Source organism: Semicossyphus pulcher, unplaced genomic scaffold (genome assembly GCF_022749685.1).
Source record: "Semicossyphus pulcher isolate SPU_LCO1_2020_fin unplaced genomic scaffold, fSemPul1.0.p SCAF_14, whole genome shotgun sequence".
NCBI lineage: Eukaryota > Metazoa > Chordata > Actinopteri > Labriformes > Labridae > Semicossyphus > Semicossyphus pulcher.
In genome coordinates, this window is record NW_027211648.1 from 29186572 (window position 1) to 29201909 (window position 15338).

Genomic DNA, 15338 nt, shown 5'->3' on the forward strand with positions numbered 1-15338 from the left:
CGTATGTGCGGGATGTAAACAACAGACGACACTCGACGAGGTTACTGTGATGTTCATTCTGAGCAGAAAAAGCGACAGCTGGACAGAACACACTGTCTGCACCGTCCCAACTCATGTTCCTCCGTGAACGGACGTAACGGTCCCGGACTTGTTTCCATGTTTGAAGCGGGGCAGCCATCATGCACGCGCAAATGCGTAGTTAAAAGCAAATATATCTCCGGCCTAACTCCCCGATCTGTTCAGGAATTTTGGAATATTTCTTCTCAAATTCTATGGAAGCCTTTTCAACTAAAGTTTCATCCATGATATAAAAAATATTGATATGCATGGTTCTCAAAACATTCGTCCTGAACATTTTGGGAACTTAAAAACGAAGAAGATGGTGTTTTACATTAATTAATTCAATGCTAATACATAACAAACAAATACATAACCTTCAGGTTACACAGCTTTTACGGATGTTTTGAAGATACTGTAAGAAATGACACCACACAAGTGCCGATGCAGGCGCTGTATTTCCCTTTGACTCAAGCATCCTATGAGCTTTGGTCGTACACATTTGAGCGATAAGAAGCATCTGAAATATGGATGTAGCATTTCTTTTCTAAAGTTCTGCTGTGGATATTTATGGTTCTCAGGGGACTGCTTGATTCTTAATGTTAGCGGCCCCATGACTTTATAAAAGTTTTGCACCACAGTGGTTCTAAGAATACAAAACATAAAATACACGATTGGTGGTATGCGCAACATTTCAGCCTGTGGGATCGGGGATGCAGAGCTCTAGGTCTGCAGGTTTGTTCTTTCAGTCGTCGGCCATAAAGGTCACAAGCTGGAGGATGTTTTTGTGTCTTATTTTGTGTTTTAGGGGGTTTATGTCTTTATCATTTAACAACTGCAGCTCCCTTTACTGATTAAACTCTGTAACATGTCTCTCAAAGGTAACGGAGAGACTAAAAGTGTTTGTGCAGGGAAGAGACGCCCTCTTCCTCACACTGGATGTTTCTCTCTGAACTTCATCTGATGATGGTTTAACTCCTCACTGTTAAAACCTCCTGTATTTTAAAGCACATACACATGGCTGTGCTCTCTGCCGGCTCTCTGTATGGATCATAAAGTGTGTAATAATTTGCATGACAGTCAACATGCAAGGAAAGAAGAGTGTTTCTAACGCTGCCTTTGTTTGCTTCTGTTTTCTCTCTCTCCTTCTGATCCAGAGGTCAACAACAATATGCCAGGTGAGTTTCATGAATTAAAACATCTGAATGGAGGTTTATGACAACCACAGCATTTATTTGTACAGCTGCACACTTCCAGGCAGACGAGGGCGATGGACACTGCAATATACTGACAGCGGCAGAGATATGAAGCAGTTTGTTAAGTTAGTTTGAGTGCATGCTGGGTCATCTGGGTCAGGTTTCCGTCCTTACTTTGGGAAAATTTCAGCTGAATTTCCTGACCAGTGACAAAAGAAAACTCAATTTATAATGCATGTTTTCAGCAACTACCTTTAATGCAAATATTAGGAATTGGTTCAATGACATAAACAATTGGTCACGCCAATTCTCTCGTTAGGAGCCATTAGTCCACAGCAGAGGACGAGGGTGCGACAAGATGACTAAGAAAAAACAAGATGGCATTTATGCAGTCTCATTACTGCTCTGCACACATCTGAGGATTTTGTCTGCAGATAATATATTTTTAAAAACTCTTTAAAGTCAGTTTTCTCTTGTATATGATGCACTGTCATGTTGCTCTATGCATTGTGTCAGCCAAACTGATCAGGATAAAAAAACTTTATCATTGGACTAGTTTATGCTTGTCGATAGAAGTGACTCTGTAAATCACATCACAGGAAAGATTATCATTAAAGTGTCTTTAATTGAACTTTTAAATGCACAGAATGAAAATGTGACCATGTGAAACCTACAGATAAAACTCACCTGGATCTACAGGTGCCTTTGGCTTCACAGAGCTTTGAGCTTTGAGTTCAGAAACGTACTGTTACTGTTATGATTCACTCTCAAGGCTCTGATCGTGCAGCTTGTGCTTGCAGCAGGAAGCTGTTTTCAGTCTTAAAAGTGACTGAACACGACCTGACCCAGCACTAAACAGCAGGCCGACATAGGTAGAGACAAGCTAGTGAAATATAGTGGAGCATTTAGCAAAATGAAGCAGAAAACAAGTGTAATTTAGCATAAATGCACGTGTTGATGTGTACCTTTTGTCCACTTGGCCTCGTTGGACTAGTTAAACATTTAGCTAGGGTGAAAAACGTCATTAGAACACATGTATTAGGAATAATAATAAATGAATACAGCCCTCACAAACACACAAACAGAACATGTTAAACTTTAATGGTGAATTTAAACAGTACTTCCAGTGCATGTCACTGCAGCCAGCGGGGGTTGGGAGGGATTAAGAGGTTTTACTGTCACTTCTACAAACGTGCTGGTGTTTCTGATGAAGCCTCCTGCTCAGCTGCAGGAAGCTTCGTGTGTCGGCGTGTTCTGATGTCATGCTTTCCTCCTGGAAAAAACATGCTTCATCACAATACCACAGAGTATTGAAACTAAGTGTTCTCTGTCGCTCTCTTTCTCCCCCCTCCCTCTTCTCCTCTGAAGGCCTTGCACATATGATGGCAGAACAAGGTACGCCTGTCTCTTCCTCCTCTCTGTCACTTATCGGTGTTCGTAGCATTGAGCTGCATGCTTTTGTGTTGGTGTGGAACATACTGAATATAATGGTGAATATACATATGGTTGTGTTAGTATTATTCTCCTGTAATGCACTAAGAACCAAAGCTAGCTGTCCACTTCATCTGTTTAAACCCTGTGAAAATATAAACATATTTAAATATAGCTTAAAATTACAGCTAGAGCCTTAAACTTTGTGCGACGGACAGCCGAGGCTCCCATCTGTCACTTCATCATACGTACATTTTTTGATGATGTCATCATGTTAAATTTTATGCAGGATTTTAAAGCGGGACGTTTTTTTCTTGCATACTTTAGTTTTAAATAGATTTAAAATAAAGAAACATTTTAGTTAGAGCATAACTTGCATTATATTTTTGAGGGCTCGACTTTACAGATTTTATGGATATGAAGACATGACGTCACAGTAAGCATAAATGACAATGTGTGCACTATTGCAGAGGAAAATTCACTATTATCACAAAAACTAACAAAGAAATATTTTGTTAATGTTTTAACGTATAAAATTGGCTTTGATCCACATGTTTCTGTGTGATTATTTAGCACAATTTAATTTTAAATTTCATTGAACAATCTTAAAAAATGTATTTTTATTATTTTTTGTACTTGAGACGCAATTTCAATGTTCCTTACTTGTTATAAGTTATATGACCTTTTTTGACGCGTATAACGATATTTAAGGTTTTACAGTTTAAAGATTTAAAAATCCCAGAACAGACAAAGAGATAAAAACACCAGCATAATTATAGTTTGATCGTTTTTACAGCAGAGTTTAAAAAGGTTAGCTTAAAGCTAATTTATGCACATGGCTACATGGTTTGATGACCAGTAAAGTGTGAAATATAAACGCTATCTAGTCAGAAAAAATAAATTTATAAATAGACAATGTCCTCTTGTAATCTCTGCAGAAAACTATCAATGTTATGAGCTAAAAAGACGACCTTTTCATGTGTTTAAACCTTTTTTAATCACAACCATTCGTGTACTTTGTGCCTTTTTTTGTGTGTTGTGTGCAGTGTTGTTGTGACAATCAGAGGTCCTGTTGTATCGGATCTGACTGCATGTTTTTCAGTGTTTTGTGATGTACAATGGCATTAAAGCTCCTGTACAATGACGTGTCCTCATGTATTCATAAATACATTGAAATGTTCTGGAGTTTGAACTTATGTCTCCTCTTCTTCTTCCTCCTCTCTCTCTGGACTCTCTCGACTGTGGATCCTCTCCTCTGTCTCCGCCTTCACCTGCTGCTCCTCTAGCTAAAAGCAAAGGTACAGCTTTTTCGCAATCTTTCCTTTTCCGCCTGTATGAAAAGCGCCGCTTGCTCTGTGAGTGTTTGAGAGCTCTAATGTGTTTGCTTGTCTGTGTTCAGTGTCTCTTTGTAATGGTTTCTCACCGAGGGTGCTTGGATTAAGCGAGTAATTAAGCCAACCTTAATTGAAGGAGAAAGAAAAAAGAGAGTGTCTGGCTTTGTGTTTTCTTGCTGTGTGTGTGTAATTTGTTCGGATGCCGTTCGCAGACACACTGAGAGACAGTTTTGTGATTCAAAGTGAACAACAGTCAGCGTGGATCAGTTTTCAAAAGGACAAGACTCTCCTCCTTTCTCTCAGTCGACCGGGGTTTTCACTCACGCTGACGTTTCCTCACGCTGCGTTCAAATGACTGCGTTTATAATTCACCTCACCGGCTGGTGGAAACATTGACAGCACAGAGGCGTTGTCTTAAACTATGATCCACTAACTACACGGATATTTGCACATTTGTTGTTCTGGGAAGAAAACTTTACCCATGTTGGGAAAAAGCTCACAATCAAACTAAATAACTAAACCGGGGAAGAGGAAATGACCCGCTTGTCGCTGTGATTTTATGATTGTGTGTGAACTTAAAATGGATTTGAAAGGAGCAGTGACTCATTTCCTGCTCTGGAGCTACAGGTGCAGCTGAACAGTGTAATTTCATGTTAAAAAAATCTCTGATATTTAGGAAAATGTTAGGACATACGACACAGCTGACGACACACAGCGACTTTCAACTTAATCACCCTGAAACGACGTAAGAACCCTTAAATAAAACTTCTGTGCTGTGTTCGTTTGCCTTTTTTAGTGCTGCAAAAATGACTTGCAGTTAAAGCAGCTGGCACCAGAATAAAGCTAAGACACACTTAACTTCAATTCAACTTTAATATTTACGAGCCTAAAAAAGACAAAATGTTCTGATGATACGAGACGAGCTGCTGGATAAAGGACGCCAAATTAAATGCATTAAATGTCAACTACCAACAGCAGTGGATCGACATCACATCGCTGAGAGCATTAACCTGATTATTATCAACATACAACTGTCTTCCTCAGTGAACCGCTCCCATAGCAACAGGTGTGCCTGAATGTGCCTGTGACACCTTCATCCCAAGTGGGCACACCTGCATGATCATAAAACTGTAGGTATTAGCAGGCTGCTATGCATGTTTATATGAACATCCAATAAGATCTTCTATTACAGAGAGGTAGCCTCTGTTTCCTTCTTTTCCGACATAAAGTGAAGCGGACTACGTCTTCTCGAGCCTCTAACCCTGCCAAGGTCGGGTTGAAGTGGTAGTTAATCAGACGCTGAAGAGCACCTTGTTTGTCAGACCGTAACACATCATCTGTATTTGAAAATGAGCTGAAAGTCTTTGTGAAGTTGCCAGACAGCCGACCCTCGTTTAGCATTTTTGACCCCTGAGAGCCTGATGCTGTGCAGCCTCTTCTCTTTCACTCAGTCTGCAATCAATTTTTCGCAGCTTGTTTTTCTCAAACTTGACAAAACATTCCTGGCAGCTCACGGCAGCTTCAAGATAAAAATCATGGCAAACGAAGCAGTTTGCTTGAGTTTGTTCCAAAAAGATGTTGAGAAGAAGGTGAGTGAAGCGGAAAGACCTACGACCCCCACCGGTGCTTACTGTTGCTAGGTTACAAAAGTTGTCTGGCAGCACTTGCGCTTCCCTCGGTAGTGACCGTTAAGGGCCCGATAAGACAGAGTGCGTTTGTTTGTAGTTGTTTTCAATGAGAGGGACGCTTTTCTTTCTCATTGTCCAATCGGATGGATGGAGAGGCGGGCCTTCTGTAGGGGTGACGACATCATCACCTCACAGATCTCTGTTTCCCTGTGTTTAATGTATTTGGGAACAGCCTCTCACCCTCCATCAAAGCCAGAGCAAGTGCTCTCCGCCTGTTCTTATTTTATATATTTTTTTTAAAGATTATTTTTTTGGATTTTATTTCAGAGAGAGGACAGTGGATGGTGGCGGAGATGGGGGAAGAGAGAGTGGGGATGGCGCGAGGCAAAGGGCCGAGGGCGGGAGTTGAACCCGGGGCCGCCACATAGAGGACTATAGCCTCTGTATGTGGTCACAGATTTAACCGCTGAAGCAAACCGGCGCCCACCTGTCCATTTTTTAATGCAGATTTAACTAATCTATTGAACACAATTAAGCATTTAGCTAGCCAAAATAAATGAAAACAGATCTGTCAGTTTACAAAATAACAGTTAGGTCCTAAGTCTGTTTTAAATCGCTCTGTGTGCTTAATAATAACTTTTATTTAAGGAAATCTTACAAAGAAAACAAAGAAATGAATGGTGTCCTGGTGTTAACCTGGAAACTGTACCTACGAAAAAATGAGCGGATTAGCTGCTCCTCTGCCAAAGTTGATATCAGAAGTCCCGCCCCTTCTTGATTTTGATTGGTCGGTGAGGGAGAAGTGACATCGACGAGCGCGGTGGTGTTCTTAAAGTTGAACTATTTTCCACTGAAAGCGCTGTGAGCACAACGACAACAAACAGCTGCCAGCGCAAAAACCACCGTTAGTGGACACAGGCCGTTAAGCTCAAGTACAGCTTCATTTTTAACAGATATTTGCTCCGGTCTCTCCTCAACACGTGCCAAGCAACATGTTCAGTGATCTGCCAGTAGTTACCAGTCAATATCTTGCCCAAGGATACTTCGACATGAGGAGGAGATGGGGATTGAACCGTCGACTTAACTATTTGAAATCAACCCACTCTACTTCTGAGCCACAGCCGCCCGATAGTGGAATAATTTCCAACACAGATTGAATCAGCCTGAAGAGGTTCTATTAAAGTTCCTGGCGTGTGCGTGTTGAAAGCAGCTCCCACACAGAAACACGTCTTTGTGTGTTTGTCTGGAGACGCTGTAATGTGTCGCGGCCTGCTGTGTGCACCTGTAACGGTTTCCCCCGTTCACAGAGTAAAATCTGGTGTAAGCTCCTGGAGATCCCTCTCCCCTCACCACCTGTCTCTCTTCCTCGATGCTGTGTCTAATCCCTGAGCGAGATGGTAGACATTATTAGGCATCAGGCTCCCTGTCGCCTCCTGTTAGGCAGACATGAGGCTCCGCTCGGGCTCGGTTAGCATGGCGGCTGGCTGGTGGCGGGGCAGCAGATTCAGAGAGAGGAGGGGGGATAATAGGAAACTGTGTCTCTGCCGTCGAGGACTCTTACTGTCTCGGGTTGAAACAGAGGGCTTCTCTCCTCATTACATTTTTTCTTTGACTCTTTTTCTCTCTATTTTAATATTCTCTTGGTTCTGTTATCTCCTCCGTCCCCTGCCGTCTCTGTTGTCATCTTCATTTTCACTCCTTATTCACTCCATAATTACTCTTTCCCTCTCTTTTGCCTTCCCTGACCTCTCTCTCCTCTCTCTAAAATTACTACCAGGTTCCAATCTTTTACATTTTTATTACCTCCATTCTCTGTACACTCTCCCTGTCCTCTTGTCCAGCCACAGTTTTAATGTAAGTACATTTCCTGATGGAGCGGAGGAGCCAACACAGAGGGTCATTGTCACCTGGCTCAGTATGGGCTGAGCCATATAATATAAGAGCACATTTATTTTGTTCACCTTCGATTTTTTAAGATGGAGGACAAAGTAATTGTTGCTGTGATAACTTTCATGAGTCATAAAGTCATTGCAGATTTAATCAGCTTCAAGCGTAATGAGCCCTCTTACTCACTGATGTTAGTCAGAAGTTTGATTATACAAACGGCCACCAACACGGCCCTTTGGGTGTTGCAGTTGGTTTTTGTGTGCCTCCCCGCCTGTGACAGGTCGGTCCAATGAGCAGCAAGTTTCAACTGCAACTTCACTGATTGGTAAAGACTTCAAACCTTAAGCAGCAGAGATGTGGACTTGAGACTTAGTGACTTGGACTCGAGTTGACTTGAGTCACTGTCTTCATGACTTGTGACTTGACTTGAGGCGTGATGACTCGGCTGACTTGCGTGTGTTCATAACTTTGAATGTTAGCTGTTAAAATATAAAATGATAAACTTTAATGTTGTCAAGTTTCTGTCTAACTATCAAGTATGTACGCAGAGCAAACTGGGAATCATGATTGGACGACTCAAAAAGCTCCCCGGTATGTGATTGTCATGACTCGATGACTGGCTGTCAGTCAAACTCCTCGCTATGGCAACACACAACATCGAAGCCCCCAAAGAGAATCCTCATCAGTCGTACTCGTTACTCCTCAATACGGTCTCAGAGCAGACCATCATCATGGCTGCGTCTGTGCCAAGATAACACAGATACAATTCACTGTCATACTTTTTGAACAGGTTATATAAACTGGTCAATAATATCATTATTAGATGGGCTGCTAACACCTTGTGTTTTCTCTTTATAAAGACAGGATACTACAGGTGAGAGTGCTGGATGTTGGGTGAAAAAAAAGTGACTTGACTTGCCTTAACTAAGGACTCGACTTGACTTGACTTGACATAACCTGTGATTTGATTTGCCCAAGAAAAAATGACTCGAGACATGCTTGAGACTTGGACCAAAGGACTTGAGACTTACTTGGGACTTAAGATGACTTAGTCACAACACTGTTAAGTAGTTATTTTGACTTTTTTTTAACACAGCTGTTTTATGTCTTTATGTCCTATGACTGTTAGTAGAACGGTGACCCCTTTTCATCAATCAAACTCATTTACATGTATAAGGTTAGAGGCCAAAGGTTACTGCTGTGGCTTGTTGTCTTGGTAGCTTTGTACCCCAACTACAGCGGGCAATGTGCTTGAAGGCAGTTTATAGCTAGCTGCTACAATATGTTGGATTCCCTATGCAGCTTAAATTTAACTGTGAGTGCCTATAGGCGTGTTGTGTTTGCATATTTTCTGCATTGTAGTAATCTCAGTGAAAGTAGTTTTAGTTCAACATCCATAAGCTCCATGTCCAGTTACTGTACATTAGGAAGCTGTTTTTTAGTCATTAGTTTTGAGCCGACAACGACAGTACAGACACACCAGCACACAGATATTAATGTCACATCGACGTACGTAGATCACTAATGTTAGATCAGGTGAATGCTCCACTGAACACACCTGTATAAATCAGACTTAAAGCGTTTTCTGAGCGGGACTAGTGTTAGCTGCTGTTCTTGAATTTAGTTAAAATCTGACTTTTGACGTGTCTCCTACACTCAGTGTATAAAATTGAAGCCACAATACCCCCCAGGCAGGCGCTGCCATCTTGCATTGGTGACGCCATTTGGAGCCAGAGCTGCGCAGTCGAGATCGGCGGGTGGTAGCCCCCTCCGCTAACCAAAACACACACTTAAACCACCGAAAAAACCAGCAAGGATCGGCGTGTTTAACAGCAGAACAGCTTCTTGTGTCGTTTATGGAAAGTTCAATGACTGTAGTGTTAGTGTTAGTTACGTCTCCTCTCGCCGTTCCTCCTCTACTCTGCTACTCGGACAGAACGCTTCAGGAGCACGATTTGTCAACAGAGCTGTCAATCATGAGGCCACACCCCCTTTTTATAGCATCAAATAACTAATTAAAAGTAAACTTGTCAGAAAAATGAACACTTGGACATAAATCAGCACGATAAGAACTAACTATAATGTGTAGTATTTGAAGTATATTTTGATGTTATAGTTTGACTCATGTCCCATCTGTTAACATGGAGGAGGTGGGCTTTATGACCTATACTGCAGCCCGTCAGCAGGGGGCGATAGAGAGGCTTTGGCTTCACTTTCAAGTCGTCCATCTATTTATGATGTCTATGATTGATAATACAAATTACATGTGAAACTTTTCCAAACACACGTGTCATCAGTGTTTACATTTGAACCACCGTCTGGATCATTTGGGATCGTTACATTTCTGAGAGGATTAGCATCGTGGTGCAAATTGGTACAACAGAGATGATGCTACTGGCAAAGTTTTACACACTCCTTGGGACTTCTACCTCAGTACATATTCCATTTCCTGGTATTAAAACTCTTCCTTAGCCTGCAGTGACAGACGGAGACAGGCTCTTGTTATGTTGCTGAGGTTTTAAAATCTATGTCTGAGACTGCGAGTCGTGCTAGAACATATCTTCCTAAAACATCATAATTTAGATTAAAAGAGTCGGAGGTAGAGGATTATAATCCCCTAAGAATCCATACATGTTTACCAGAAGAATGACGCCCTTAAAGCCACTTTGTCAGCAATGAAACTACGTCTGAGATCTGTGGTCGAAACAGAAGGAGTGATGGTACATGTGTCCTCTTTTGGGGGCTTTAAATCAGCTCAACATCCCTGTATCATCTATTTTATTTTGTTATTAATACCATTGTGTATTAGTGTGTGTGTGTGTGTGTGTGTGTGTGTGTGTGTGTGTGTGTAATCCCATAGAGGTTGATGGAATAACTAAAATTGCTCTGTACTATAAATTAAAGAATAAAATCCAATAAACCTGCTCATGAGTGGATCAGTCGTGTCGTCGTGGTTTTATGGTGGAGAAGAACAGACATGTTGGGGGTTGGTTGGTCACTGAGAGGGGGAGGGAGGGGGAGGAAGGTGGGGGGAGTGCCTGGACATTTGTGTTTTCTTCGCTTCACTGAGTGCTGGTAAGTGAGCCAGACACGGAGGGCAGGGATAGCCCAGCGTCAGTGACAGAGGGGGGTAGGTGGACGGGTGTGCCTGGGGGGCATGTTGAATCAAGGTTAGAGCGGTGCTCTTGTGTCGGCTTTCCCTCGTTGTTTGATCAGGTGCACGAGAACAAAGCAGAGCTACTGTTTGTGCTATCATGTTGGGATTACGCGGCTTCAAGCTGTTGAAATTTGTTGAAAGAGATGGTGGTTTTGTTTTAAATCGTGGGCCATTATTCTTTTCATGGAGGACATCTACGGTGCCCGACGAGGAGGAAACACGCTGCAACGGCCCAAAAGATGTTCATATGCAGGAACAAGCTGCAAACACATACATGATGCAAAGTCAGAAACACAAACCCAAAAGAAATGCAGCAAAAAAGTCAAAGATCGATGTAGACTTGGAGTGCAGCTTTGCATTTTTGCCACATCATTCGGCAACATGCAGAAACAAATTAACCTACCATGCAAGCAGCCTCCCAAATCATCTCCTCACCTTGCAGACTGAAAAGCGAAGGTGACGCCATGCAGCCTTCATCTCAGTCTCTGCCCTCGGCTCCTGTCTGGTCACAGAAACGCGTCCACAGTTGGGAAAAACTGTCATGTGTGCAGATACAGCTGACTCCTGAGTGTGTCCTGTGTACAGTGACTGACTATAGTGCATTTACGTATCCTTTATGGATGGATATAACGTACCTTTATGGTGGCCTTAGGGGAAATTTGCATGGACGAATCAAAGTTCAGATTTACATGTGTTTTTTCCCAATGTATACATATGGGATTCATTGGACTCGAGTCTAAATATACCAGAAGGCGTGAAAAAAATCCGCCACACTAACACCTTGTCATGTGATTCACACCCAGGCCACTCTTGGCGAGCTGCTCACACACGAATGGCTCATGCGGTCTCATACTGTGTCGTGTCCTGAGCTAGCAGAGATCATGTGCCAACAAACAGTGACAGCAAAAACAAGAGGCCCAGACAAAACAGAGAGCACAGCAAAAACAATTTGCTTTTCAAAATGTCCTAAGCTGCATCATTTTAAGTGTTAAATCCTGATTTATCATCCAGGAGAATTCAAGTAATACTACTTCTGAAAGCTGCCGTACCTCACACGGCATCTTATGACAACTGTGCAGAGGTCGGGTTTTATACTACTTACCTTTTTTAAATTATATAAAGGTTTAAAGTTGTTCGTATTTAAGGTCGGGTTTGCTTTAAGTGACAGAGTGGAGAATTTTTCTTGCAAGTGTTGGAAAAATAATTTAACTTGCAATTAGGTGAAGTGGACACACAGACTGTCCAAGAAGTCTGTGCTCCAGTTTCTCCAGTTTTACCTGTCTGTGTTTTTTTTTCTGTGTGACACATGACATATCCACTGTCAGAAACAAAGCCCCAATAAAGCCATCTATTGGCTGAGCGAGTGTTTGGTCTTCTGACATCATCTGCGGTCGATTTCAGTCTCAGGACACCAAATAAAATGTGTGAAATCTGGATGAGACTAAAGTAAGCTACAATAAAAGTTTGCACTGTGCATGCACATTACAGTGCTTGAGAATCTACATCTTATAAATTACGTTTATGCTGTTGTACTCGTTATTCTGGTAGCTGCGCTGTATAAAAACATTCAGAGGAGACAGGGCGGTTACTACCTCACAGGACAAACCCTCTTTGAGATCAGCGCTGACACAAACATCAGTAACAGAGTGTCTGGTTGGTGGAAAATTACGCCTGGATCCCACAGGATCCGTGTCCGGCGCGTTCCGTCTGTGCCGCGCAGAGCGGAGCGCTGGCCCAAGCAGCTGGATTCACAAGATCGCGGGAGAACGACATTATCGTGCGAGAATTGCGAAATCACGCGATAAGATCAACATTAAAGACAGCGACACACAAACAACAGTTCAGTTTGCACCTCCGAGGTTGATTATCTGCTCATTTGGAGATCATTCAGTGATTTTTGTGTTTCTACCATGGCTGAGGACACTGCTTCATTATAAGTGTTCTTTTTTCTAGATTTCAGTGTGTTGTTGTTATGAAAACTGATATTTTAAAATGACTGTATGCTGTTTTCGTGTGTGACTTCCTGTTTGGAACGATCTGCTCTGTTCAGCTTGACGCGTGCTTGAAGCGTCCTCCGTCTAAAATAGACTCGGTGCGTATCTTTAGCGGAGCAGAGCGGAGAGACGCTTCTGGGACACGCTGGAATCACGAGCATTGACTTGCATGGGCGCCATCGACTCCGGAGGTGGCGGCACACACGGAACTATATAGATGGATTCACTCCGGATTAGGAAGCTCAGGAAAGGCAATAAATCACACCGGAGCACCGTTAGCACGGCACACGCATGGTGACGTGCATGACGTGCCCAGGAGAGACATCTTGGTCAAATTTGCAGAAAGGTTCCAGTAGTCGGTCAACATTGCAAGGTCACATGGTACTTCAAAACTTCCTGGAGGGACTTTCTAGTAGAAGCTAACGGTAGCATGAACCATAAGTGACTGTTAGAGTAATGTGTAGGAAAATCAGCGTAATTTGGGGGAAAGTAAAGTGTTAGTCAGACTTGTGCGAACCAATTTGTCCACTAAAATCTTGAAGTGATGTTTCTCTTATGACTTACCGCCTGTTAAACAAAACTTGAATACACAAAGTCACTGAAAAGTAAGCTGCAAAAAACAGACATAACAAAACGGGAGGAACACGTACAATGCAGATAAAGAGGAGGATTAGATGAAAGCAGCAGGGACGGTACAGCAGACCTTTAAGTTTTCATCTACTTCAGTGTGCATTTAATAGTTAGATTATTGGCACAATGAGTGTAGCTGTGTGTTGGTTGTATCTATGAGCATGAGTGTATGGGGGGAAGGATCAGTGTTTCCTGGGAGGGGACGATGAACTCGATGGGTAATGGATTGAGGCGACATTATGCAAGATGTATGCTAATCATCTAATCAGGTTTGATTGCTCGACAGAGGTGTGTACTCTCGCTAACCTTGAGGAGACGTTTGTAATCAGGAGCTGATGAGTCCTGGGAATTCTCTGCTCCTAACCATGACCACTTCTCTCCCTCTACAGAGTCAGCAGGGAGGGCCTGATAACGCAGGTGTGTGTGTTTCATTTAACCGCCTGGTTCATAAAGATTCAGAACATCGTTTATTACAGATTTCTCCCTTGATTGGCTTTGACACTTATCTGGTTGCATTACACCGAAGGTCATCGCAGGTCCAAAATAATGGATCCGACCGCATATGGACCCAGGAAACTTGTTTTGAGATTCAATTGGACCTGATAATTATTTAAAACCTTATATACCAAGCTGATTTTTGTCAGACAAACAAGGATAATGAAGTGCTTATTCTGATTTCTCACTTTGTACGACCTCCATTTCTTTTGTCCTGATAAGAAAGCACAGAGACAAAGTCCTCACTCAAACTAAAAGATGTTTAAATCTTACGTGACAGCCCTCACATGACGACTAATAATGATAGAACCAGAGTCCGACTCGCACTGCTGGAAATCTCATTAAAGCTCTGCCGGTCAAACGAGACTTTAGAGGAAACAAACATGGACGACGGGCAGGAAGAATTGGTGATGATAGTTTTTTTACTTTTTACTGAAAATTCAGGAGGAAAAAAGAACAAGGTGTGGATGAAGTGGTGGAGTCGGTGTGAACACGGGCTGTACATGTTACTTTATGCTCCCCGTTTGCTTTTGTCGCCATGGCTGCGGTTGTTGTGCTTCCCTCTTCAGTCAATTTGCTTCCTGATTGGCTATTGTTTGGAGTGTGTGCTCGGCTGTCCTCAGGGTTCCCCCAAACAACTGATATCAGATTGTAAATATTGAACATGATTAATATTTATTATTTGTAATCTGTGCGGCCACGACGTTCTTCCGAGCAGATCGGGGGAAATAAAATCACTCTTAACATCCCTCACAGCAGAGGAACATCCGGAGAGATCATCTTTAGAACCATCAGAACATCAGGACTTTACTTACTTTTGTCTGAAGGGGGAATCAGGCCCAAAATCGGCATGATTATCTTGTAGCGAGTACCCCACCAAAGAGGAGACATGGGATGAGTTTAGAGAACAGGTATTCAAAAAAAAATGCATTCGTGCTTTGCAAAGGTCATATTGAAGAAAAATCGATTATAGGCCTATATAATGTTTGTCTTCTAATGTTATAAACCAAAGTATTTTATGGTCTCCATCAGATAAGCATAAAAGTGTCCATGAAAACATATAGATTCACTGCTGCTTCACGATGTCATAAAGTGTGTCCTGCCTCTTTTACACGTCCTCTCTCCTTGTGCAGCTATATGCATTTCAGGAGACATTCTTCAAGATGGCACACTGATATCGATCTCAGGTCACAAACAGGAGGTTTGAGCAGAGAGGGGACATGGATACATAAAATAGAGACACAAGACCTGCAGGCCTAAACACCAGGATAGGACTGGGACGCTTAACACGCGGTACAAAGGCAAACGGGCGCAGGGAGAAGTTAACACACACACCAAATACACCGGGGAGGTGAGGCTAATGAGGGACAGGTGAAGCTAATCAGGGCGTGGCAGGCAATCACACAGGCGGGAAACACATGAGGGAGGACGGGACGTAACAGCAAAGAGAGGAGGGGAGAATATTTCAAAATAAAACATGTAGAAAAAGACAACCAGGGAGCAGATAATCAGCATGCTTTCTAATGAAA

At 42.4% G+C, this 15338-nt stretch overlaps 1 protein-coding gene across 1 annotated transcript in view; it reads left to right on the forward strand.

Moving 5' to 3' along the window:
* LOC138590770 (neurexin-3a-like) overlaps positions 1-15338 on the forward strand; it is an 87392-nt gene that overhangs the window by 27198 nt on the left and 44856 nt on the right. Inside the window, exons 3-4 of the mRNA XM_069661126.1 lie at positions 1215-1235; positions 2622-2648. Of these exons, the coding sequence (XP_069517227.1) occupies positions 1215-1235; positions 2622-2648 (48 nt within the window). The remainder of the gene's footprint in view (positions 1-1214; positions 1236-2621; positions 2649-15338) is intronic.